General features: G+C 45.0%; 1 protein-coding gene across 3 annotated transcripts in view; it reads left to right on the plus strand.

Annotated features, from left to right (window-relative positions):
• Window positions 1–24516, plus strand: part of MATN2 (matrilin 2) — a 173147-nt gene that overhangs the window by 4677 nt on the left and 143954 nt on the right. For all 3 annotated transcript variants that reach the window (XM_070383017.1, XM_070383018.1, XM_070383016.1), the window contains exon 2: window positions 11081–11254. In XM_070383017.1, the coding sequence (XP_070239118.1) occupies window positions 11107–11254 (148 nt within the window). In that variant the 5' untranslated portion in view covers window positions 11081–11106. The remainder of the gene's footprint in view (window positions 1–11080; window positions 11255–24516) is intronic.

Consider the following 24516-nt stretch of genomic DNA (forward strand, 5'->3'; position numbering starts at 1 on the left):
TATGTGGAATCTCAAAACATGATATGAATGATACAAAACAGAAATAGATTCAGAGACAGGAAATAAACTTATGGTTACCAAAGGGGATAGTGGGTGAGTGGGAGAGGTAAATTAGGAATAACGCACACACTACTAAATATAAGCTAGGTGAATGCCAAGGATCTACTGTATAGCACAGGGATCAATACTCAATATTTCATAAGAACATATAATGGAAAAATCTGAAAGAGAATATGTATACATATACATGTATGTGTGTGTAAATATACATGTATGTATAACTGAATCACTGCTATGCACTTGAAACTAACACAACATGGTAAACTAACTATATTTCAATTTTAAAAAGTCTCATCCTCTGTTTCTGGAAGTCACGAGTCTGAAATAGTTCTTACTGGGTGTTATCGTTCCTTCGGGAGGCTTTAGGGAAGAATGCATTTCCTTGCTTTTTCCAGCTTCTAGACTCCCTCCTCTTTGCTTGGCTTACTGCCTCTTGCCATCTGCAAAGCCAGCAGTGTCAGGCTGAGTACTCCTCATGCTGCTTCCCTCTTAGGTTTTTGAGGACCTTGACGACTGCATTGCGCTCACCTGGATAATGCAGGATACTCGCCCTGTTTTTTTTTTTTCCCTTCTATTTTTAAAATTGAGATATAGTTGATATACAGTAGCTCCCCATTTTTAAAGTCAGCTGATTAGGAACTGTAATTCCCCTTTGCTGTGTAATGTAACATATCCACAAATTCTGGGGATTAGGACATGGACATCTTTGGAGGGACATTATTTTGCACATCCCAGGGCTTAAGAAGGAGTTCAAGGTCAGGACCACCAGTACAGCTTTATTCTTATTAACATCCCTCCCAGTGTGTGCACAGTAGCCCATTCAAGAGAGAACACCCATTAAACTTCCTCCAAAATCTCTGCTGCAGCTCACATCTCTCCCTGAATGTCCATGGAGTGATCTGGGAGCAAGGGGGGCAGGAGTAGTACTGCACACATTTGTCAAGTAAACTTAGAATCAAAAGCACATAGAAAACGATGCCAAAAAACCATAAGGGAGCAGTTCAGTGGATCTTTTGAAAATGAACACTCTCATGTGACCACTTCTCAGATTGGTACCCCAGAAGCCCCCCCTTGTACCCCCGATTAATTATCACCTCCTCCAAAGGTAACTGCTATTCTAACTTAGCATTACCTGTTTTTTAAGTAAACATTTTACTGAAGCACGCATATAAGAAAGTGCACTAATCAGGGACGTAGCTGGATTATTTTTCATTAATTGAGTAATCATTAATTTCATTAATGAGTCAGCACTGAGTAATCCGCAGAACATTTGTAGCACTCCACAATCGGCCCTCAGCTCCTCTCCTGTAAGGACACTTCTCAGAAGTTGTACACACAATGTTGACTTCTGTCCCCCCGACCCATGTAGGGAAGAAGGGAAGGCTGAGCATTTGGTCTTAATTCCCACACATGTCAAGTGAATAAGGGAGATTCTGTTACTAAAGAAGGAGGGGAAATATTGGAGGACAACTAGCAATGTCTGGCAAGACCTTTGTAGTCTCTCCAGTGAGAGTAAGGGCCAGGTCTAAGGCTGTGACATTGGTATGGATGGAAAGGGGAGAAGGCATGAGAGACATCACATGGTAGAATGTGGTGCTTGCTTGTCTGGAAGGGAGAAAAGATATGGTAAGAATGCCCTGTATACCAAAATATGAGGTGAGGATATTTTCCCCCAGAAAATGCTTCCTTGGAAAATAGGAATTTGCTCTATATTTGAGTCCTTGCAGAGCTCTCAAAGTAGGGGGAGCTCTGTCAAATACATTGAACATATTTGGGATGGAACGTTGGCTTGAACTGTCCTCAATCAATGTACTAATTTTGGATAATGCACGTAGAAGTCAACTGACCAAAACAGTAAAAGAAAAATCAATTCAAATTTAGTCATTATTCTTCTGGACACAATTTCACAATTATAAGTGTTGGATGACACTGGATACAATACCTTAAGAGCAACGCAATGAATAGGTTGCAGAGACGGTGAATTTATGTTTCCAGGACATGAAAAAACCCAACTGTCCTCATGTTACGTAAGTGGGGACTGGTGGCCTGAGATAAACTTTCCAGTGACAACATCACATATGGATTCAGAAAGTACTGTATCTCACACAACTTAAACAGAAGTGAGGGTGGCAGAAGACTCAAAAAACATCTTTAGTTTGATGAAATACTGATGTTGGAAAGGCAAGCATTTGAAAACTGTTTTATGAAGTGAGAAAAAAACACTTTTATGAAAAACACTTTTTCTATGAAACATTTTTAATGAATACAGCATTATTGCTAAACGAATCTGTATTTTGCAATTTGAAATGTTTTGAATATGCATGTATGATGAAATGGATACTTTAATTATTACAACTAGATATTTGATATTTCATCGATACCATTTAACAATTATGTGTTCAACACGGACAAGAAATCTGGGGGAGAGTTTCCTCCTATCACAAGGCAGAGCCTTTGGGGTCGCCCCCATCCTGGCAAACATCGTACATAGATGAAGACCTGCTTGGCCTTGTCAAGATGTTGGGTGCAGAACTAGGGCCAATTTGATTCAACATTTATCGATCTTTTGCTGATCAGTAAATGTGTTTATTCAGCATTTACCTATTTTCTAAGAGTTCATTTACAAAATTCAGCACCAGGGATACAGAGATGACAAGGTGTGGTTTCATGGAACCGCTCAGAGTCTAGTCAGGGAGGCAGATACAGAAGCAAGAAAAAGAAACCCAGGGCCAGAGCGGACAGCCAACTCACTGCTAAGAGGGTGTAGGAACATCAATCCTCACTGGGAAAATCAGAGAACATTCTGGAGAGTGGCTGAACATCTGAGCTGAAACTTGAGGAATGAATGCGGTTTTGTTGCGTTTTTTTTTTTTTAGCTTCGCTGCATAGCTTGTGGGATCTTAGTTCCCCTACCAGGGACCGAACCCAGGCCCCCGGCAGGGGAAAGCATGGAGCCCTAAACACTGGGCTGCCAGGGAGGTCCTCCAAGGCAGTTCTGATGAATGTAGACTGGGCCAAGGGACCAGCCTGAGTGAAGGCACCCAGCTAGCACAAGAATCTGAGTTCCTCTGGCAGCGGTCAAGGGGCTGGGGTGCGTGTGGGGTTGGAGGGTGGCCGGTGGGCCTTAAGCATGGACGACGGTAAGCAGGCTGCAGTTGGAAGCTGAGCAGGGAAGAGGCAGGACCCCAGGCGGTAAGAGCAGTTCCAAAGCTTCTGGAGGAGTCTGGGTGAGAAATCGAGAACCTCGAGCATTGCTGCAGTGGCAGGACCTGCTGGGAGGTCTGGAGCGGGGAGCTGGCAGACGCGAGAAAGCGTCCACCCGTGGATGTGACAGAGGCTCGAGGAAGACACTGGAGCTGAGGCCAAATCTCCTGTCACCCTTGACCGTGGACTTACCCTTCCATGAAAGGACTCGAGTCTGTGCCTGGAAAGGCCGGGCTGGCAAGCAGGCCTAGACCATGGGGTGAAAATCACAGTCAACATCAGGTCAACATCTCAGCGTCGGGTACTGAGAGCGTCCTGAGCACCATGACCTTGAGTCCTTCCCAGCAGAAGCTGGGCTCCACTTGCTGGCCTTGCGGGAGCTGGGGGTTCTGGTCTAAGGTAGGGGCTGGCAGGAAGGCCTTTGGGGCCGTCCTGTGTGACAGATTTCCGGTGGACACAGCGGTTAGTGTGGACCCGAGGTGTGCCAATGGAGCAGCGGCTTGCGAGGGACAAAACTATTGTATCTGATGTCTAAGAACTTTCGGCACAGAGAAGGGGACTCAAAATCTCTTTTTTTAGCAAGTAGGCTGGCTGCCTAAGAGATGGCAGGGGTAGAATCTGGGCTTTGTCACTTAACTAGCTCTGAGGCACTGGGGGAACATCTTTCCATCTGTAGCTCTTGGTGTCCCATCCAAGGAATTGGGAACTAGTCCACCTCACAGAACGGTTGTGGGACCAGATGAGATAATATTACACAAAGTGGCCTGCTCACTGCCTGGCCCGTAGTAGGCGCTTGGAAAATACTAGAGCCTTAGCCCCTTTCTCATCCAGGGGCAGGGTTTACAGCCTGGGAGGGTGTCAGGCCCAGGCTTCCTCAGGAGAGCAGCGTCATCCCGGCCTGTGATCTGGTTTAGGCTGGGAAACATGGCTTCCAGGTCACGCCTCTCATTTTATAGCTGACTAGTTAAAGCCCAGAAAGTTAAATCACCTAACTGAGGTCACAAGGCGTGTTGAGACAGAGCCAGGCCTCTCCTCCCAAGGCCCCTGGCATGTAGTGTTGGCTCCCGTGAGATCCTAGGCGCCTGTCAATTGACTTGGAACAGTGATGCTTAGAAGAAGTTATAGCTAAGACCGTCAGAACAATCTCCTCTCTCTCTCCTCCACCCTCTTGGTAAAGCTAAATGAAAAGACTCATTGTCTCATGGAGAGGAGAAAAATTGCTAGAACAAAAATCAAAACTGTTGTATTTTTTTTTTTTTTTATTCTTTCCATGCCCCCAAATGCTTCATGGAATCTGTTCTGATTGAATTAACCTCTATTTCTCAGTACAACAATTCTTCTCATATGCCCATCTATGAAAAGAACTGTTTCTCAAACATCATTCCATTTTCTGGTGAGAACTGGCTCTGGCCTCTGTTCTTCAAATGCTAGCAGTTATAAATGCCACACTGAGACACAACAATTAATGTGGGCTACATGTACTGACTTATTTTTTCTTGTTTCACTGCCATTGAATTGTTTAAAAAGGTCTATCTTGTCAGATATTAATACTGCCATACTGGTTTTATGTTGACTTGTATACAGTATCCTTTCCCCTATCTCTTTAGATTTTTTTTTTTTAATAGCTGTTTTGAAGTTGAACTTAAACAATAAAATTCTCCACTTTGGGGTCTTCCCTGGTGGTCCAGTGGTTAAGAATCTGCCTTGCCATGCAGGGGACACAGGTTCGATCCCTGGTCAGGGAACTAAGATCCCGTATGCCATGGGACAACTAACACCTGATGAAGCCAAAAATAAATATTTTTTAAAAAGAAAAAAAAATCTTCAGTTTTAAGTGTATAATTTGATGGGCTCTGACAAATGTATAGAGCCATGTAATATCTACCACAATCATGGTGAATACTTATGTCAGCCCCCAAATTTCCCTCCTGCTTCTGTGTCGTTGTTCAGTCACTCAGTTGTGTCCGACTCTTTGCAATCCCATGGACTGCAGCACACCAGGCCTCCCTGTCTATCACCAACTCCCGGAGTTTCCTCAAACTCATGTCCATTGAGTCAGTGATGCCATCCAGCCATCTTGTCCTCTGTCGTCTCCTTCTCCTCCTGCCTTCAGTCTTTCCAAGAATCAGGGTCTTTTCCAACGAGTCAGCTCTTCACATCAAGTGGCCAAAGTATTAGAGCTTCAGCTTCAGCATCAGTTCTTCTAATGAATATTCAGGATTGATCTCCTTTAGGATGGACTGGTTGGATCTCTTTGAAGTCCAAGGGACTGTCAAGAGTCTTCTCCAACACCACAGCTCAAAAGCATCAATGCTTCAGCGCTCAGCCTTCTTTAAGGTCCAACTCTCACATTCATACATGACTACTGGAGGAACCATACCTTTGACTAGACAGACCTTGTTGGCAAGGTAATGTCTCTGCTTTTTAATATGCTGTCTAGGTTTGTCATAGCTTTTCTTCCAAGGAGCAAGCATCTTTTAATTTCATGGCTTCAGTCACTATCTGCAGTGATTTTGGAGCCCAAGAAAATAAAGTCTCTCACTGTTTCCATTGTTTCCCATCTATTTGCCATGAAGTGATGGGACCAGATGCTATGATCTTAATTTTTAAATGTTGTTTTAAGCCAGCTTTTTCGTTCTCCTCTTTCACCTTCATCAAGAAGCTCTTTAGTTCCTCTTCTCTTTCTGTCATAAGGGTGGTGTCATCTGCATATTTGAGGTTATTGATATTTCTCCTGGCACTCTTGATTCCAGTTTGTGCTTCATCCAGTCCTGCATTTCGCATGATGTACTCTTCATATCAGTTAAATAAGCAGGGTGACAATATACAGCCTTGATGTACTCCTTTCCCAATTTTGAACCAGTCTGTTTTTCCGTGTCTGGTTCTAACTGTTGCTACTTGACCTGCAAAATTTCTCAAGAGGCAGGTCAGGTGGTCTGGTATTCCCATCTCTTTAAGAATTTTCCATGGTTTGCTGTGATCCACAGTCTCAAAGCCTTTAGTGTAGTCAATGAAGCAGAAGTAGATGTAGCTGACCCTCTTTTCCCATCCAATCCCGAGATCAAATCAGAACCACTGATCTCCTTTCTCTCGTACAGTGTCGCCCTTTGTTGGATGTCACGTAAATGGAATTGTTCACTATGTGTTCTTTTTGTGTCTGGCTACTTTCACTCAGCCTAATTCGTTTGAGATTCACCCAGTGTATCATTCCATTAATTGGTATTAGTCCGTCTTATGGATGTACCACAATTTATTTATCTGTTCATTCATATATGGACGTTTGTGTTCCCAGTTTTCAGCTTTCACAAAGAAAGCGTCTATGAGCATCTGAGTATGTCTTTGTGTAGATGTGTTTTTATGTCTTTTGGGTAAATATGTAGCTTTCTGGTTGGCCCAGTTTGCCCAGGACTGAGTTTTCTGGGATGAAAGGCTTTCGGTGCTAAAACACAGGCAATTCAGGCAAACCAGGCCAGTTGGTCACCTCGTGTTGTCTCCTTTGGGAAATGTACCTTGAACTGTATGAGCAACTGCTATGTTGTTTCTCTAAATGACTGTATCAATTTGCATCCTTACCAGCAACATATTAGAATTCCAGTTTTTTGCATTTTTGTCAATGCTTGGTTATATCAGTCTTTTAAGTTTTAGATATTCTGGTGAATTTGTCATGGAATGTCACTGTGATTTTTAGTTTTTTTAATGTTTATTTATTTTGGCTGCATGGAATGTTAGTTTTAGCTGGAGGGATCTTCGGTCTTCATTGTGGCACTCAGGATCTTTCGTTGTGGAATTGGAGATCTGGTTTCCTGAGCGGAGATTGGACCCAGGCCCCTGCATTGAGAGTGCAGAGTCTTAGCCACTGGACCAGCAAGGAAGTCCCTGTCATTGTGATTATTAATTTGCATTTTTCTGATGACTGAGAATGTTGAACATTTTCTCATATGTTTATTTGTTATCTGAATGTCTTCTTTGGTGATGTGAGTGTTCAAATATTTTGCACGTTTTCAAGTGGGTCATTTGTCTTTGTGTTGTTATAGGAATGTATGTGCGGAATATAAATGATATATAGACATACAGACATATAGGGATATATGTCTTGGAAATCTTTTCTATCAGACTGTGACTTGCTGTACCATTGCATTTTGAAAAAGGAATTTTTAAAATTTATTTTACTGAAGCATAGTTGATTTACAACAGTGTGCTAATTTCTGCTGTACACAGTGACTCAGTTATACACGCATTCTTTTTCATATTTTTTCCATCACAGTTTATCACGGGACGTTGACCGTAGTTCCCCATGCTGTACAGTGGGGCCTTGTTGCTTACCCGGTCTATACACAGAAGTTTGCATCTGCTGATCCTAAACTCGTCCACTCCTCTCCCTGTTGGCAACCACAAGTGTGTTCTCTCTTCTGTGGGTCTGTTTGTTTCGTAGATACGTTCCCTGTGTCATATCTTAAATTCCACATGTGAGTGGTATCATATGGTATTTGTCTTTCTCTTTCTGACTTCACCGTAGTATAATGACCTCTAGGTCCATCCGGGTTGCTGTAAGTGGCATTATTTCACTCTGTAGAAAGAAATTTTAAATACTTTAAGATACTAACTTGTATTTTTAAATTATGGATTTGTGTGTGTGTCATTGTTTTATTACAGTGTCGCAAGTCAGCATCAAAGTTAATATAAGGTACATTAAATGGCTCAATATGACAGAATTAACAGTGTGCACTTCATATTAATTGGTTTGATTGCATAATGATAATAAAAAGTAGCTGTCACTTTTGGGACACTTACTATATTTTTAAAATTTATTTCCTTTTAATTGGAGGATAATTGCCTTGCAATATTGTGTTGCAAGGCAACACAATATATTATTCTGCCATGTATCAACATGAATCTGCCATAGGTCCCTGTCCTCTTGAACCTCCCTCCCACCTGCCACCACATTCTATGTGCTTTATATATTTGAGCTTATTTAATTCATACAACAACCAGATGTCTTTATCATCCCCAGTTTAAAGATGAGGAAACTGCAGCAGAGGGAGGTAAAGTAACTTGCTCAGGGTTAGACAACTAGAAATGTTTAGCTCTGTTTATTCTTTTTTTTTAAATGTTATTTATTATGGCGGCACCGGGTCTTCGTTGCTGCTCGTGGGGTTTCTCTAGCTGGGGCGTGCTCTCTCCAGTTGCGCCCTTTGTTTTTGGCGCACGGCTTCTCCTTGCCCGGTGCGGTGGCTTCTTTGTTGCAGAGCACAGGCTCTAGGGCGCCTGGGCTTCAGTAGTTGCTCAGCTTTCAGGCTTAGTCGTCCCTTGGTAAGTGGAATCTTCCCACAGCACGGATCGAACCCGTCTCCTGAACTGGCAGGCAGACTCTTAACCACTGGACCACCAGGGAAGTCCAGATCTGTTTATTCTCAACTCCCTATCCCTCACATATCTCCAGACCCCTCTGGTTAGCAATGGTGACTCGAAAATGCAAACACCTCTTAAAATCCACAGTAAACCCAAGCCACGTGAAATGGTGTTTGTTTTTTGAAAATGATAATTATCCACCACAACGTGTTCTAAATGTTTGGATTTAATTGTAGATGTGTCGGGATGGACGTGGACCCTTGAGAGAGTGTTATATATATTTTGAAAGAAATAAACATGGACTTTGTGCATATGGGAAGAAGGAGACCATCGCTAAAATAATAAATCACATATAAATGACGTACTACACTTAGAATTGATAAAACCAAGGGAACTTGAAATAAACAGTAGGTTTAGGATCAGAGAAAGAGGGAAAATCTTTTAAGTTTTCTTCCTTTTCTAAAAAGGAACCTCACAGGTTAAGCTATGAAAAGGGACCAGTTAGTAAAGAGTTTTATTTTGTTATAAGGGGTGGGCAGTAGTTATCCATAAGGAAATAGCAATGCTCTGGAGCTTCACCCCTTTATCACCTGCATAACCTTAGGTAAATTATTTAACTTCTTTACTTACTGTAAGAATTAAACGGCTTAATACATTTAAAACACTTGGCTCAAGCACTGAATGAACATCTGCTATTTTTAATGGAACCTTAAGGCAGAGTGAGAAGTGAGCTAGTGCAACACAGCAAGTGTGAAAAACTGTGGTCTTTGAAGGTCGACAGGCCTAGGTTCATCTCCAGGTCAATTCCTGAAAGCAGCTTGCTGAACAAACAGTTCACGGAATTATTAAGGTGTTTTTTTCCCCCACGTTTTGGGAAGTGATCCCTGCCCTGGTCCTGTCCTGATCCCACCTCTGACGGTGAAACAGCTATGGCCTTTCATGAATTGACTTCTGGGGACTTGACTTGCAGCTAGCCAAGTTTTCTGTTAAATGGTAAATTAGCTGCTTACCCTGGGTTTGAATCCCTTCTTTGCTACTTATTTTAGCTGGGTGAGCTCAGTCAAGTTACTAAACTTCTCTGAGCCTCAGTTTTCTCATCTCTAAAAAGCAGAAACAGTAATTCTGATTGGGATGAGGATTAGATGAAATCAACTGGGTGGAATGGCCAAGCACAAGATGAGGACTTAGTAAAGAAACTTTACAGGCAGATGATCTTCCTTAAATGTTTTTCCTCCTTAAATATTCCCTCCTCCCCACTAATTTGTGTAAATTAATAAATGGCTTATGACATCCATCGTGATGACTGAAACTAGAAGAAAAACAATTTAAACCTAGTCCCAGGACACTGCCTTTTCCGTGAGGGTTTGCCAGGCAGAAGAGTCCGTATCATTCACCACCTGGCAAGTGCCTGTCTCATCCCACGTGAGGTACTGAGACTGGCCAGCCTGGGAAAGCCTGGATCTGATCACGTTACTTCCCTGCTCAGAATCTTTTCTCCAGAGCCTTCAACAGCGGCTACTCTGCAGGACCAGCACAGAAAACGGTTCAAGTCTGGTCAAGAGTGTGTTACTCCAATTGAAACTCCCTCGCCTCTGTGGATATCTGAAACTCAACTCAGGGCTAAAATTCTTTCTGCATCTGAGAGCTTCTTGCTCAACATTGTAATAGATCCTGTTCTTCTCTGGTCTCCTAACACTTTTGCTTGCACGCTTGCCCCTACCTCCTCATGTGTGCCAGACACTATCCTGAATACATCAGTTACATGGATTAAGTCACTCAATTAACTAATATTATCCCATATTCCCACGTGGCATGGGGAGGTTAAGTAGCTTGCCCAAGGTCACACACAGTTAGCAAGCGTCAGAGCCAGAATCCAGAGCCCGGTAGTCTGGTGCCAGAGTTCAAGCCTTTAACCACTGAACCACGCTCCCTCTTAATAGATGCATGTGGGAGGCAGGGAGGCTGGGAGGCTAAGTCATGTTAACTTATTGCAACTGTATGTGAATTCCTTGGGAAACATACAGATTAATTCCTGCCATCCACCATTATTAGACTAAGAAAATATTGTTACTTGGACTCCTCGGGTGGAGTTTTCCCTTTTTCAAATCCAGGATATAGAATGTGACTACGAATAACTGAAAATAAACTTGATTGAAAAGATACTTCAGGGTAGATTCCCCCCCCCCCAAGTTTTCCGTTCAGTCTTATGGTGACCAAAGTGGCGAAAAATTCCAACTATGCACGCCCTGCTCAGACCATTCAAGAACCTACCAGTGGGGTCTGAGGGTCACACACACAAATGGCATTTTAAGTACCAGCGGCACGTCTGATTGGGGAAAGGCGGGGTGGGGGGGAGGGGGTGGGGGGGAGAGGGGGGGGGGGGAGAGGGCGGGGGCCTACGGCTTGTCGGGTTCAGGGAGACCCGGAAACCTCACCCAGCCCTCTTCTCCCGTTGTGTTTGTCACAGCCTAGCCCCTCTTCCTCTTCTTGAAGATGGAGAAGATGCTGGTGGGCTGCTTTCTGCTGCTCTTCGGACCGACCCTCCTCCTCCTCCCCGCTGAGGCCAGGGAGCGGCGGCCTCCTCCCAGGTCCACCTCCAGAGGGAGACACGCTCGGACCCACCCTCAGACGGCCCTCCTGGGTGAGTGACGGATGGGCGGGGCTCCGCCCCAGAAACAGGCCGAGGTGGTCGAGGGCAGGCCTCCAATGGGGGCGGGGGCCCGCCCCGGGTGCCCACTTTGGGTGTGCTGGGGGAGAGGGCATCTCGTTGGCAAGGAGTCATCCTGCGTTGAGGATGTGGTTGTACATTGGTTTTCAAGTGAAATGAAAACCTCTTTCATTGCAAAACTTTCCATTTAATCTGAAGCTCCTGACTTTTCTCCAATAAGCAAGGGAAAGGGTTTTCATCTGAAAAGGTCCTGGTTGGACTTACCCGGACAAGGGTGTTGTAAAAATGTTTTCTTGGGTCTGTCTGCTGATCTGTATTGATGATGCTTCCCTACCTGGCACCTTGGGAAGAAGAGCAGGTTTGTGGAAGGTGGACACTGACACGAAAGAGAGATGGAATCAGGAGATTAGAAATAGAAGATGTCAGAGGTCTGTGTTTCTCTCCCAGTCAACGTGTCTCCTTCAGGTGAATTTTTTTCTTTCTCCCAGAGAAAGCAAAGGTCCTGAAAACACATAAGATATAGAGGAATGGGCCTGGTTCTGAACAGGGGCTCTGGAAGGCGAGGATTCGGGGGTAACAGGAAGGCTGGCCAGTGGCAAGACGGTGGTTTTGGCATAGACCTGGCTTCGTAGGACTTCCCTGGTGGCTCAGTCGGTAAAGCGTCTGCCTACAATGCGGGAGACTTGGGTTCAATCCCTGGGTCGGGAAGATCTTCTGGAGAAGGAAATGGAAACCCACTCCAGTATTCTTGCCTGGAAAATCCCATGGATGGAGGAGCCTGGTAGGCTACAGTCCATGGGGTCGCAAAGAGTCGGACATGGCTGAGCGAATTCACTCACTCACTCACTGGCTTCATAGACCTGGCCCTGGTGCTGACCAAGTGGGTACACTTAGGCCACGTAACCTCTCTGAGGTTCAGTCTCCTCATCCATAAAATGGGAATGCTAACACTGATCTTTGTGAGAAGAAGGCATGGTAACGAATATATGTGAATTATAGGTATGCAATGAATGAAAGCTTTCCCACAACCATCATTCCGTGAAGTTGTTCTCCATAACTGTGGGCTTTTTTTGTTTTTTGTTTTTTTGTTACATGGCATGCAGGATCTTAGTTCCAATCAGAGGTCAAATCTGTGCCTATGTAGTGAAATAAGAAGGCGTAACCACTGGACCTCCAGAGAAGTCCCTCCAGAACTGTGTTTCATGTTTGTATCTTGTTGGCCAGCCCTTAAAATCTGACCCCCTCCGACGGCCACTGAGAGAACTGCTATGTGTCTGGTTGCCTCAGCATCTGAAATGACAAGAGACCAGAGGAACCAGAAGCTCTGTTCTGAGAGGTCAGAATCTTTACGGTGCTATAAGCAATGACCCCAAGGATGCTGGGCCCTCCATGTCTTTAGTTTCCTGAGAATCTGTTTCCATAGTGACATAAACATAAGATTTCTGCAAATGTGGAAAGGACTGGGGGATGTTTAGTACACTGATTAAAGGGCTTTTTAAAAATGTTTCAAGATGATAAACATATTATCATATGATAAACATCTATCTATCATTTATCTATCTATAAAAAGAGGTGACATAGGTGTGTGAGTGTGTGAGAGGGAGAGAGAGCTTGAAATGCCTGATTCCTAGATCAGCAGCAGTGATTATACAGTTGGGTTTCTGATGGGGCTGTTTTTGGAATGAACCACCCTACACTTAGCCAGAAGAGCAGACAGGCACCTCTTGGTATTTGCTATCCCTGTGCCTACTCCCTGCCCCTCTCTCTTCCCCCCACACATACTTTCTGATACACTCACATGCGCATAGACACACACGCTCACACACTCTCACCTCCCCCCACACACGGACACTGGGCCTCCCTAGTGGTCAGCATTCACAGCTCTCTCGGGCTCTGAAATAGAAACCTCCTGGTCTTCGCACGTAAGAGATCCTGTTTTGCTAAGGGCATCAACCCCGAGTCTAGCATCCTCCCCCTCCGCTTTTATGATTTTGCAGGAGAATGTGTCAGGGACAAAGAGGGGGTAGGATATGGCACCCCTCTGCCCTCCAAGGAATGGCGTGGCCACTCCCTGATGTGCAGGAGGGCAGCTTGACTTGGGAACGTGGGGAGTGAGTGCGAACCATGAAACTGAAGGCAAACACCACCGTTCTGGCCTGGATTCTCTAGTGCCATCTGCTTTCGGTCTACCTTTGACAGCGAACAAAGATGGAGAAGCTGTGCTCCTTGTAGTCCTTGTCCTGACCGCTTTTTTGATGGCTGGATTTGTGATATCCACTGCATGGTATATTTCACCAATTACTTGCTTGCATGACTGTCTCTGAATGTTTAACAGAGTAGAGGCAAACTTGTTTCTTAGGCTGATTTTTCATTTGAATTTTCTGATTTTTTAAAAAATTTGTATTTATGTCTAAATTCAAGTGAGAGGCTGGGTAACAATTCGAGCCTATTGAAAAAATAATGCAGATATTTTTCTACCTTCCTATAGATGTGTGCATGTCACTCAGGTGGTAGTCCGTGACGTGTGGTCCAGGAGGGCTTACCTTCTACTGCATTCATGTATCTGGAATTTCTGCTCTGTGCCAGACATGAGGGAGTTAAAGTACAACCAAGAAGTACACGTGCAGTGGGGAAGACAGACGTGCGAAAAGGTCATTAACTTGGTGGAATCTGTGTGCAACAGTAGCGGCGTAGCTAAGTTACAGCTCTACTCTGCCTGCTGTTGGCTCAGCTTAAGAAAGTGGTTCTCAAACTTTTGGGTCTCAGGACGTTTGTACGCTCAAAAATTATTGAGGATCCCAAAGAGCTTTTGTTTTTGTGGGTTAAGTCTACTGAGGTTTACTGGATCAGAAATTGAAATGGAGGGACTTCTTAGTGGTTCAGTGGTTAAGAATCCACCTGCTGGGCTTCCCTGGTGGCTCAGCAGTAAAGAATATGCCTGCCAATGCCTCAAGGCAGGAGACTCGGGTTCAATCCCTGGGTCAGAAAGATCCCCTGGAGAAGGAAATGGCAACCCACTCCAGTATTCTTGCCTGGAGAATTCCATGGAGAGAGGAGCCTGGTGGGCTACAGTCCATGAGGTCTCACAGAAGAGTCAGACACAACTTAGAGAGTGGCGTGGACGCATGGGTGAGTACTCAGTTGTGTCCAACTCTTTGCAACAACAACAAAAAAGAATCCACCTGCCAATGCAGGGGATAGAGGTTCAATCCCTGGTCTCAGAAGATTCCACATGTCACCGAGCAACATGCGCCATAACTCCTGAGCCCGAACTCCAGAGCCCGGTAGTCACAACCAGTGAGCCAACACACTGCAAGAAGAGAAGCCACCACAGTGAGAAGCCCGTGCACTGCAGTGAAGACCCAGTGCAGCCAAAATAATAGATACAATTTAAAAGAGAAATTGAGAAGGAAAGCTGTAAAAATATTAATTAATTTTAAAATAACAGTAATAAACACACAGGGTTTCCCTGGTGGCTCAGCTGGTAAAGAATCTGCCTACAATGCGGCAGACCTGGGTTCAATCCCTGGGCTGGGAAGATCCCTTGGAGAAAGGAAAGGCTACCCATTCCAGTATTCTGGCCTGGAGAATTCCATGGACTATATATAGTCCATAGTCCATGGAGTCACAAAGAATCAGACATGACTGAGCGACTTTCACTTCACTTCAATAAACACAAAACCTGATGCATAATGCAAATAAAAATATTTGTATAATAATATTTTCAAAATAAAACTATTATGAGAAGAATGGAGGATTTTACATTTTTGCAACTCTGCTTAATGTCTAGCTTAATTAAAGACACCTGGATTCTCATTTCTCATCCATTCAGTCTGTCATGAAATACTGTTTGGGTTGTGTTACTTGAAGAAAATATGGCCTCACACAGATATGTAGTCAGAAAAAGGAGCTTAATTGTAGTAGCCATTTAAATGAGTATGGATACATCATGAGAAATGCTGGACTGAAAGAAACACAAACTGGAATCAAGATTGCCGGGAGAAATATCAATCACCTCAGATATGCAGATGACACCACCCTTATGGCAGAAAGTGAAGAGGAACTAAAAAGCCTCTTGATGAAGGTGAAAGTGGAGAGTGAAAAAGTTGGCTTAAAGCTCAACATTCAGAAAATGAAGATCATGGCATCTGGTCCCATCACTTCATGGGAAATAGATGGGGAAACAGTGGAAACAGTGTCAGACTTTATTTTTCTGGGCTCCAAAATCACTGCAGATGGTGACTGCAGCCATGAAATTAAAAGACGCTTACTCCTTGGAAGGAAAATTATGACCAACCTAGATAGCATATTCAAAAGCAGAGACATTACTTTGCCAACAAAGGTTTGTCTAGTCAAGGCTATGGTTTTTCCTGTGGTCATGTATGAATGTGAGAGTTGGACTGTGAAGAAGGCTGAGCGCCGAAGAATCGATGCTTCTGAACTGTGGTGTTGGAGAAGACTCTTGAGAGTCCCTTGGACTGCAGGGAGATCCAACCAGTCCATTCTAAAGGAGATCAGCCCTGGGATTTCTTTGGAAGGAATGATGCTAAAGCTGAAACTCCAGTACTTTGGCCACCTCATGCAAAGAGTTGACTCATTGGAAAAGACTCTGATGCTGGGAGGGATTGGGGGCAAGAGGAGAAGGGGACGACAGAGGATGAGATGGTTGGATGGCATCACTGACTCGATGGACATGAGTCTGGGTGAACTCCGGGAGTTGGTGATAGACAGGGAGGCCTGGCGTGCTGCGATTCATGGGATCGCAAAGAGTCGGACACGACTGAGCGACTGATCTGATCTGATCTGATTCTTCTTTGACATGACACCAAAACTTGACAAATGATAGTTTCTTCAAGGTTAATAGTAGTGTGGACTCTAAAACCACCTCAGTATACATTTTGAACTATATACACACGTAGTGAAGTGAAGTTGGTCAGTCGTGTCCGACTCTTTGTGACCCCATGGACTGTAACCTACCAGGCTCCTCCTTCCATGGGATTTTCCAAGCAAGAATACTGGAGTGGGTTGCCATTTTCTTAAGAGAGAGTATAACAGGCAAACATTAGTGTTGTTACAAAAATAGCTTTGATTTCATGGACCCTCTGGTGGGGGTCTCCAAACCACATGTTGAAAGTGGCTGGTTTAGGGGAGCATTCCCAGGGAAAGTTGGGGCCGCGTGAAGCTGGGAGATGAGCTGCCAGGAAAGGAATGAAGATGGAGCATGGAGGCGGGGTCTGGTGAGGCCATCAGGACCGCCATGTCTGTAAGGCAAGGGGTCTGGGCTGGAGCCAAGCCCAGAGGAGGTAGGAACCAGGTAACTTAGGACCTTGGGGGCACCAACAAAAAGTCTGGGCTTTGTGCTGCAGAGGTGGGAGCCCTGGAAGACTTGAAACTGGCAACAGTGGTGATCACTGCTGATTCCCTTTCTACCCACTGTGCCATCTGGACAGCCTAAGCAGGGCGTGCTGTGTGTGTGTGTGTGTGTGTGTGTGTCTGGCTCTTTGCAACCCTATGGATTGTAGCCCACCAGGCTCCTCTCTACATGGAATTCTGCAGGCAAAAATACTGGAGTGGGTTGCCATTCCCTTCTCTAGGGGATCTTCCCAACCCAGGGATCAAACCTGGGTCTCCCACATTGCAGACAGACTCTTTACTACCTGAGCCACCAGGGAAACCCAGGGTGGGCTAAATGCAAAGCTAAGCTCATGGAAGCTGTTAGATTCTGCCCTCTGTACCTCTCCTGCCTCAGTGGCACCTGTCCCCTCCCAGACTCCCCTAAGTCCCTTCAGAGCGGTGCTAGCTGGAAGTAATGTTGCTCCCCACTCCTAATTACCGCCTGCTCTGCGTCTGCACACTTTTCTCTTTATTGTATCACAGTCATGTAGGGATGGAGCTGTCACCAAGGCCACCAGTGGGGGCATATCAGCCTTTTTGGAAACCTTTACTCTCCTTGCCTGAAGCCCCACTGTATCGGCAATGCCCCTCACCTTGGAATGACCGTACATGCAAACCGCCTGTGCGCTTCTACCTGCTGGCTCCCCTGTTTTGTTTGTCTTTTACGAGGTCCTGTTGACATGTGCTGTCTTTTCTAAATTTACCAAGCTCACTCATTTTATTTCTACTAACTAACCTTGAAAGCTTTTCCTTTCCCTGCAATAGACTCCCCTTTCAGATCAGTGGCACCCGCAAAGAATTCGTGTTTGTGATTTAAAAGAGCACTTTGTGACAACAGAACAGTAGGTCCGAGAAGTGGGAGGTGGTGCCCCAAAGTCTGTTGGAGAGGGGATGGTGGGAGCTGACTTCCCATCCCCTCAACTCTGCTAGGAAAAATTCTAGAGGTGTTCAGGGGGTAAAGGTCAGGGAACTTAGTAACATTTCTTTCAAACAGTTACTGCTAAGTCACTCAGTTGTGTCCGACTCTGTGCGACCCCATAGACGGCAGCCCACTAGGCTCCTCTGTCCCTGGGATTCTCCAGGCAAGAACACTGGAGTGGGTTGCCATTTCCTTCTCCAATGCATGAAAGTGAAAAGTGAAAGTGAAGTCGCTCAGTTGTGTCTGACTCTTAGCGACCCCATGGACTGCAGCCTACCAGGCTCCTCTGTCCATGGGATTTTCCAGGCAAGAGGACTGGAATGGGGATTTTGGAGACGGACATTGCCTTCTCCAGCATAGTACATTACTAGGCATTTATTTCCAATTTTGCATACGTCTCTAATTAAACCTGATCTCAGAACATCAGAAAAAAATGAAATGTTTCGAACAAGGAGCTGAAGCCTAAATTAGCAATGTGACTGAAGGAATTGGCTGGCCTAGGGAATTAAGTGTAAGAATGCCCTAGTCTGTTGCCAATGGAGATTCTTGCCTAGGTTGGTAATTATTAACATTTTCAAGCATTGGCTGCCAGTAAATGAATTTCCACATCCTGAAACAATCCCCTTAATTGACATTTGTTGGCACCCTCAGTGAGGGAAGAAAAGCAGATGCCAGAAGGCATCTGAACTTTTGGCTTCTGGAAGGACAGACCCATTGAGGCCACTGGTCTTAACATGCCCTGCAGCCACTCTGTCACGGATACAACTTTTGTCTCCTTCCTTGAGCTTTCTGGGGCTTTGTTCACCCTCTTCTACCTGGAGTATCTTTCCTTTGTTGTTGTTGTTCAGTCACTCAGTCTTGTCTGACTCTTTGTGACCCCACGACTGCAGCACGCCAGGCTTCCCTGTCCTTCACCATCTCCCGGAGTTTGCTCAAACTCATGTCCATTGAGTCGGTGATGCCATCCAACCATCTCATCCTCTGTCGTCCCCTTCTCCTCCTGCCTTCAATCTTTCCCAGCATCAGGGCCTTTTCTAATGAGTCGGCTCTTTTCTTTGGGTAAGGCTTATTATCAGCCTTGGAGAAGGAAATGGCAACCTACTCCAGTACTCTTTCCTGGAAAATCCTGTGGACAGAGGAGCCTGGTAGGCCAGAGGCCATGGGGTCACAAAGAGTCGGACACAAATGAGTGACTTCACTTCATTCTCACTATTGTCAGCCAAGGGCAGGCTAAATGCCACCTCCTCTCCCTGCCAGCCAGGTGGGACCCTTCCATCCCAGGATGGACCACAAGCACTCAGATCCTAGGCCAAGGTGTCAGCTCACTTTGCTTTATATTCTGAGGGGTAATAATGGCACCTGCCAAGGATTCCTATTCTGGTTATTTTTGTACTTGCCTTATTTTTACCATCAGATTGTAAACCATTGAAGGAAGGGACTGTTTTTCGTGTCTCATGACACCTCTGGAGGTACGATCACTTACTGAGACCTTGCTGTGGGTAGGGACAGGCCCACTCACTGCATCTATGTAAAAAAGACAAAACACTGCAAAGTGGTTATAGGTTTATCTCATTTTCAGACGAGGAAGCCCAGGAGAAGAGAAGTAAAGCGATTTGGTAAATTTGTTAAGGCTTCTGAAGGTTAAAGTTGCTCAGTCATGTCCGACTCTTTGCAACCCTGTAGACTGTAGCCCGCCAGGCTCTCTGTCCATGGGATTCTTCAGGCCAGAATACTGGAGTGGGTAGCTGTTTCCTTCTCCAGGGGATCTTCCTAACCCAGGGATGGAACCCAGGTCTCCTGCACTGCAGGTGGATTCTTTACCAGCTGAGCCACCAGGGAAGCCCAAGATACCACAGTGGGTAGCCAGTCCCTTCTCCAGCATATCTTCCCTACCGAGGAATCGAACCGGGTCTCCTGCATTGGCAGGTGGATTCTTTACCAGCTGAGCTACAGACTTCTGAAAACCCAGAATGAAAAGTTTTCCCTTCCAACCCTCCCCCACTCCGAGAGAGGATGCGTGGCTAAGGAGTTGTGTGTTTGAGCAAAGAAATACTCGAGCTTGCTTGCTCCCTGACCAGGAGTTTTGAGCAGACCATGATGTGCCCATCAGTCTTTGGAGGTGTTGCTGCTACTGCAGGTCACACCGGGGTCGCTGACCTCAAGCCCCCTCTTTGGTCCTGCCCAAGTGGAAGTTCCGGGAGTGTTGGGCCGCGGAGAGGATGAGGCATACAGATGGTTGATTTCATCCTCCTGTCCACGGTTGCAGTCTCTTAGCATGTGACTCTGGGAAAGCTGCTTTTTCTTGTCCAGTGTATTCACCTATAAAGGGAGGTGGCTGGAGTCAGGGATCTTTCATGTCTCATCTGGGGCGTGATGACATCACCTATTCCTGCCTTCCCGTTGTCCCTTCTCTGGCTCCTGGTAGTGAACCTCCTCTTGCTGCCATCCCCGATGTGATCTTTGGCTTTCTTTCCTTCTCTCCGGATGAGAGGGAGAAGTTTTAAGATAGAAGGGATGGGGCAGTAGAATCAGGCAGGGGGTTTGTAGCGGGTAGGATCCGGGGAAACTGAACACTGGTCCTCATGCCTAATGGTCTCTCAGAAGCTCTGAACGACTCATTACACAGAGACGGCTGGTTCCCAGGACCAGAGTGTTTGATTCAGCAGGCCTGGGTTGGGGATTGAGAAGTTGCCATTTCTGGAGACCTCAGTTTGAGAATCTTTGCAGAGGAGAAATCTAGGAGTTGGGTTGGGGATGGGCAGGAGGAACGGATCTTAGTAAGAGATGCTAAGCATGAACCAGAGAGACAGTGCAGGATGAATAACATTTGCTGAGAAAATTGCAGCTGCAGAGTATAAGTGAACTGTCAGCTGGGTCGACTCTTTCTGCGGCTTTGAAGAGGACGCTAGTATTTTCCTACCCAGGGGAAGTTAGCAAAGGGGGGGAGCCTCAAGCCTGTTACAGCACAGTGATCAGCACACATCTAAAGAAGCCAGTGGCCGGCGTGTATCTTTATCATCAGAACTGGTTATAAAAATGAAGGTTGATGCATAGAGCTGATTGAATTGTTTTTAGGTATAGCAAAGGCTTAAAAAAAAATAAACCCTTTGAAGTGAGATCACACCCCCTTTATCAGTCTCCCTCTGTACATCCTCTCTGACATAGTCAGGGCCCAATTACGGACCCGATGGAGGGACTGTCGTGGTGGCTGCTCAGTCCGGGTGCAGAAAGTACATCTCGTCTCCTCGCTCTCTGCCTGCTTTATGTATAAAGCAATATCTCTGTTATCATTCAGTTTTTATAAACTATATGAAGTGAATTCTTCATTCCTATCTTGTGATTAATACTGAGAAGCTCCAAAAAGGATAGTATCTGACTTAGCCAATTCCTATCATTCCTAGCCAATGAATACATAACTTGACTTTCTTTTTTCTACAGTCTCTCACCTTCTCTTCTCTAGTAAACTCTGTCCGCTTCCTTTTCTGTAACTTTCTTTTATCTCTTCTTCTCCACTTCCATCCCTCTCTCGTTTCCTTCTTCAGTTCCAGGATGTCTGATCCTCAGCTTGCCTGTGTGTTTGGCACCTGCAGTGTGTATGTGTGGGTGTCTTTTCAGTGGGTGACATAGCTACTTTTTATTTTCTCCTCTTTGATGGCTATTGCTCTTGGGGGGCAGAGCATACCGCCTTACCCTTCCAGAGCCAATCATGTCCCAGGTTTCCCTACCAGATGATAATAATAACAACATTAATGATGGCTGCCCCTTTTGAGAGAGCATCTACTATGTGCTAGGCAGTTCACCCTTCCTTCTACGTGGTATTAATATTATTATCCCCATTTTACAGAGGAAGAAACTGAGGCTTAGAGAGGTTAAATGTTTTGCTCAAGATCGTGCAACCACTGAGCAGCAGAGGTGGGGTTGGAGAAGCCAACGTAACCTTTCCTTTGGCTCAGATTCTTTTCTGCAACCCTTCTCCTCTGTTCCAGCCAACCAAATTGGACTCATCTTTCGAGTGTCCATGGAAGTGGCCCTAATTTCTCAGTTGGGATTTATTAATAGTGCCCCAACAACACACCCCCGAAGCAGGCTGTGTGCCCCAGCTTGTCCGTCTGGACAGTGACTGCCAGCATCGTTGTCTGCACTGTATCAGCGATGCTAATAACACTCGAGGTACACAACAGACACTCAGTGAATGCCAAGAGAAGGAGCAAATGAACCAGTGAGCAAAGAGGAAAAGTCTCCAGAGAGGAGCCACTGGACTGGGGAATGTTCCTGAAGCCAAGGCATGAAAAAAGTTGAAAGATCTGAGGATGTTTAGTTTGAAAAAAAAAAATAGAAGATGAAGGGCTCTGAAGGCTGTGTTATGGCAGAGTTTAGACTTGTTATTAAGACCATAAGAACTTAAAGAGGAAATAAAGACCCAATTACCTGAGTTTTTAAGGAAACAGATTTTTTTTTCCATGTGAAACTTTGTCACCACCAGATTAGCACAGGGAATGAATTGCCTCCTCAGGCTTCAGGGATATCAAAGGCCTTGTGTGCAGGGGGTTAAATAAACATCTCATCTGTAAACCAACACGTTCCAGGATTCTAGGGAGGTGCCTGCAGAATTAAGAAATGAACCCAAAGATAAGGACTTTCTCCTCTATTAAAAAAAAAAAAAGCTAAATATTTGCTTTCCAAGAAAAACCTGCCTTAGGAACCTTTGAAATAATGGTTTTTAAGCAAGGGAGAAACTAGGACTTTTTTAGTGACTGGCAACATATAATTTGTCCAATTCCTGGGTTTCTCTTCTGGCAATGTTAAGTGAATGAATGAAAGAATGATTACAGGTAAATTGCCTTAGCTTTTTGGGTTAATTCAGTGTAGAGCTTGCAGTCAACAAAAATCACTAAGCCTTTATTACAGGTGCTTAGTATCACATAGCAGACTTTTTTTTTTAGCTTAAGTGGAATACTTTAAAATTTTTTGTATTAAATTTTACCTTCTTTGTTTAGGTTCATCATTCTCAATGAATACGCTTTTCCTCCTTAGCAAATTTGAATCATTTCCAAATTTGATGAAATATTTTCTGTATCTTTTTCCAAGTCCCTACTGAAAATATGAAAAGATATTGATGTTTTATATTCTTTTGAAATTATTATAAAGAATGATCAATGATCATCTTAAAAAATGATGTCTAAATATTTAATGACTCTTAGATACTGAAAATACAAGAAGAGCTAGTTCCAAAATTGCCTGAATAAGCAACCCATAAACGTTTCATGTATTCTTGAGAGGAAATATTATAGAGACTTGAGTTGTATATTAGTTTCTAGGGCTGCCATAACAATGTGACACAGACTTGAACGACAGAAATTTATTTTCTCGTGACTCCGGAGGCTAGAAGTCCCAGATCAAGGATTGGATTCTTGGTGATGTTACCGAATGCAAATTCATGTGCCTGAGGCACTGTGAGGCCCCAAACCCAAAACCGTTGGAGTTTGAAGCTGAGGAAGGTTTATCGCAAGACTGAACAAGGAGACCAGGTAGCTCATGCCCAAGAAACACCTGAACTCCCTGAAGGGTTTCAGCAAAGTGCTTTTAAAGGCCAGATGACGAAGGGCATCCCAGGGTCTGAGATCAGCTCATGCATAATTCTCTTATTGGTTGATGGTGAAGTAGCAGCATGGTTAACAGTATCAATCCTTAGGTGTCAGGAGGTCTGGGGGCTGCTTGCTCATGATCATCAGGTAGTTAATTTCTTCCATTTGGTGGTTTTTAGCATCTGAAAAACTCAGGAAATATGCACGAGATCCTATTCTCTGAGTACTTCAGAGAGGAGCTGGGGGATACGGGGGAAGGGTCTGTCTCTGTGGAATCCTGCTCAGTTAAGTGAGGCCTCTCCTCTGGGTTTGCAGATGACTGCCAGCTTCCTGTGAACTCACGTGGGCTTCCCTCTGTCCGCGTCTGCATCCACATTGCCTCTTCTTATAAGGACACCATTCACGTTGGATTAGAGTGCGCCCTAACCTTTGTCACCTCTTGAAAGACCTCATCTCCAGATACAGTCATATTTGGAGATACTAGACTTCAACTTACGAATTTCCCAGTTTGTGGAAGACAGTATGTCTTCTCTGACATGTTCCTAAGTAGCCTCTTTTCCCTTTCTGATTCGCCTCACCTTCCCGTTTCAGGGTGATATAACTGTTCCTGACATGTTGAAAGACTCCATCGGTGTGGTACTTATTAGTTTACCATCGTGCGTTCCTGAGTCTTGAAAGCAGGTCGGACAAGCCCGATGGGTTGGGCAGCCAACATCTTCGGGCTGCAGATGGGAAACCAGTGCCATCTGGCCAGGATGTGAAACCAGGTCCAAGTAAGATCTTTCAAAAGCCAGGAATTAAAACCACTAACTCAGAAAAGCTTCCTTTCAGTATATCCAGAGAAGGGTGATTTATAGGGAAGGATGAAAGGAGGGTAGTGTGTGTATTTTGGCTCCTCGGAGGACGGTGAGGCCGGGAGGAGGAGGAGGGAGACGTTTTCGTAAGCCCGCAGCCAGCCAATGAGTAAGAACATCAAAGAGGAAGCTGGACAGCCAGATACACAGAGAGCTGATGCAGGGGACAGAGCTGGGGGAGAAACCGGAGGGATCTGACCACTTGGGCTGGGAGCCAAGAGAGGCTTTTGGAAAGGCACGATGCAGTATGTGCAGTGAGCGACATTTGGCCTTGAGAAACCCTGGGAGGATGAGCTCCAGAGGCCTTTCAAGGCAGGCTAGACCATGAAGTAAACTGCAGAGGAATCCGATCCAAAGGGCTCAGATCTGGCCAAACCTATGAGAGGCTGCTTTCCATCTCCAGCTCTTCATTCCCCAGCCCTGACCCTGGGCCTTCTCCCAGTCTACTCCATCCATTCATTGAATAAATATGTTCTGAGAGCC

This window comes from Bos mutus, chromosome 14, assembly GCF_027580195.1.
Source record: "Bos mutus isolate GX-2022 chromosome 14, NWIPB_WYAK_1.1, whole genome shotgun sequence".
NCBI classification, from domain to species: domain Eukaryota; kingdom Metazoa; phylum Chordata; class Mammalia; order Artiodactyla; family Bovidae; genus Bos; species Bos mutus.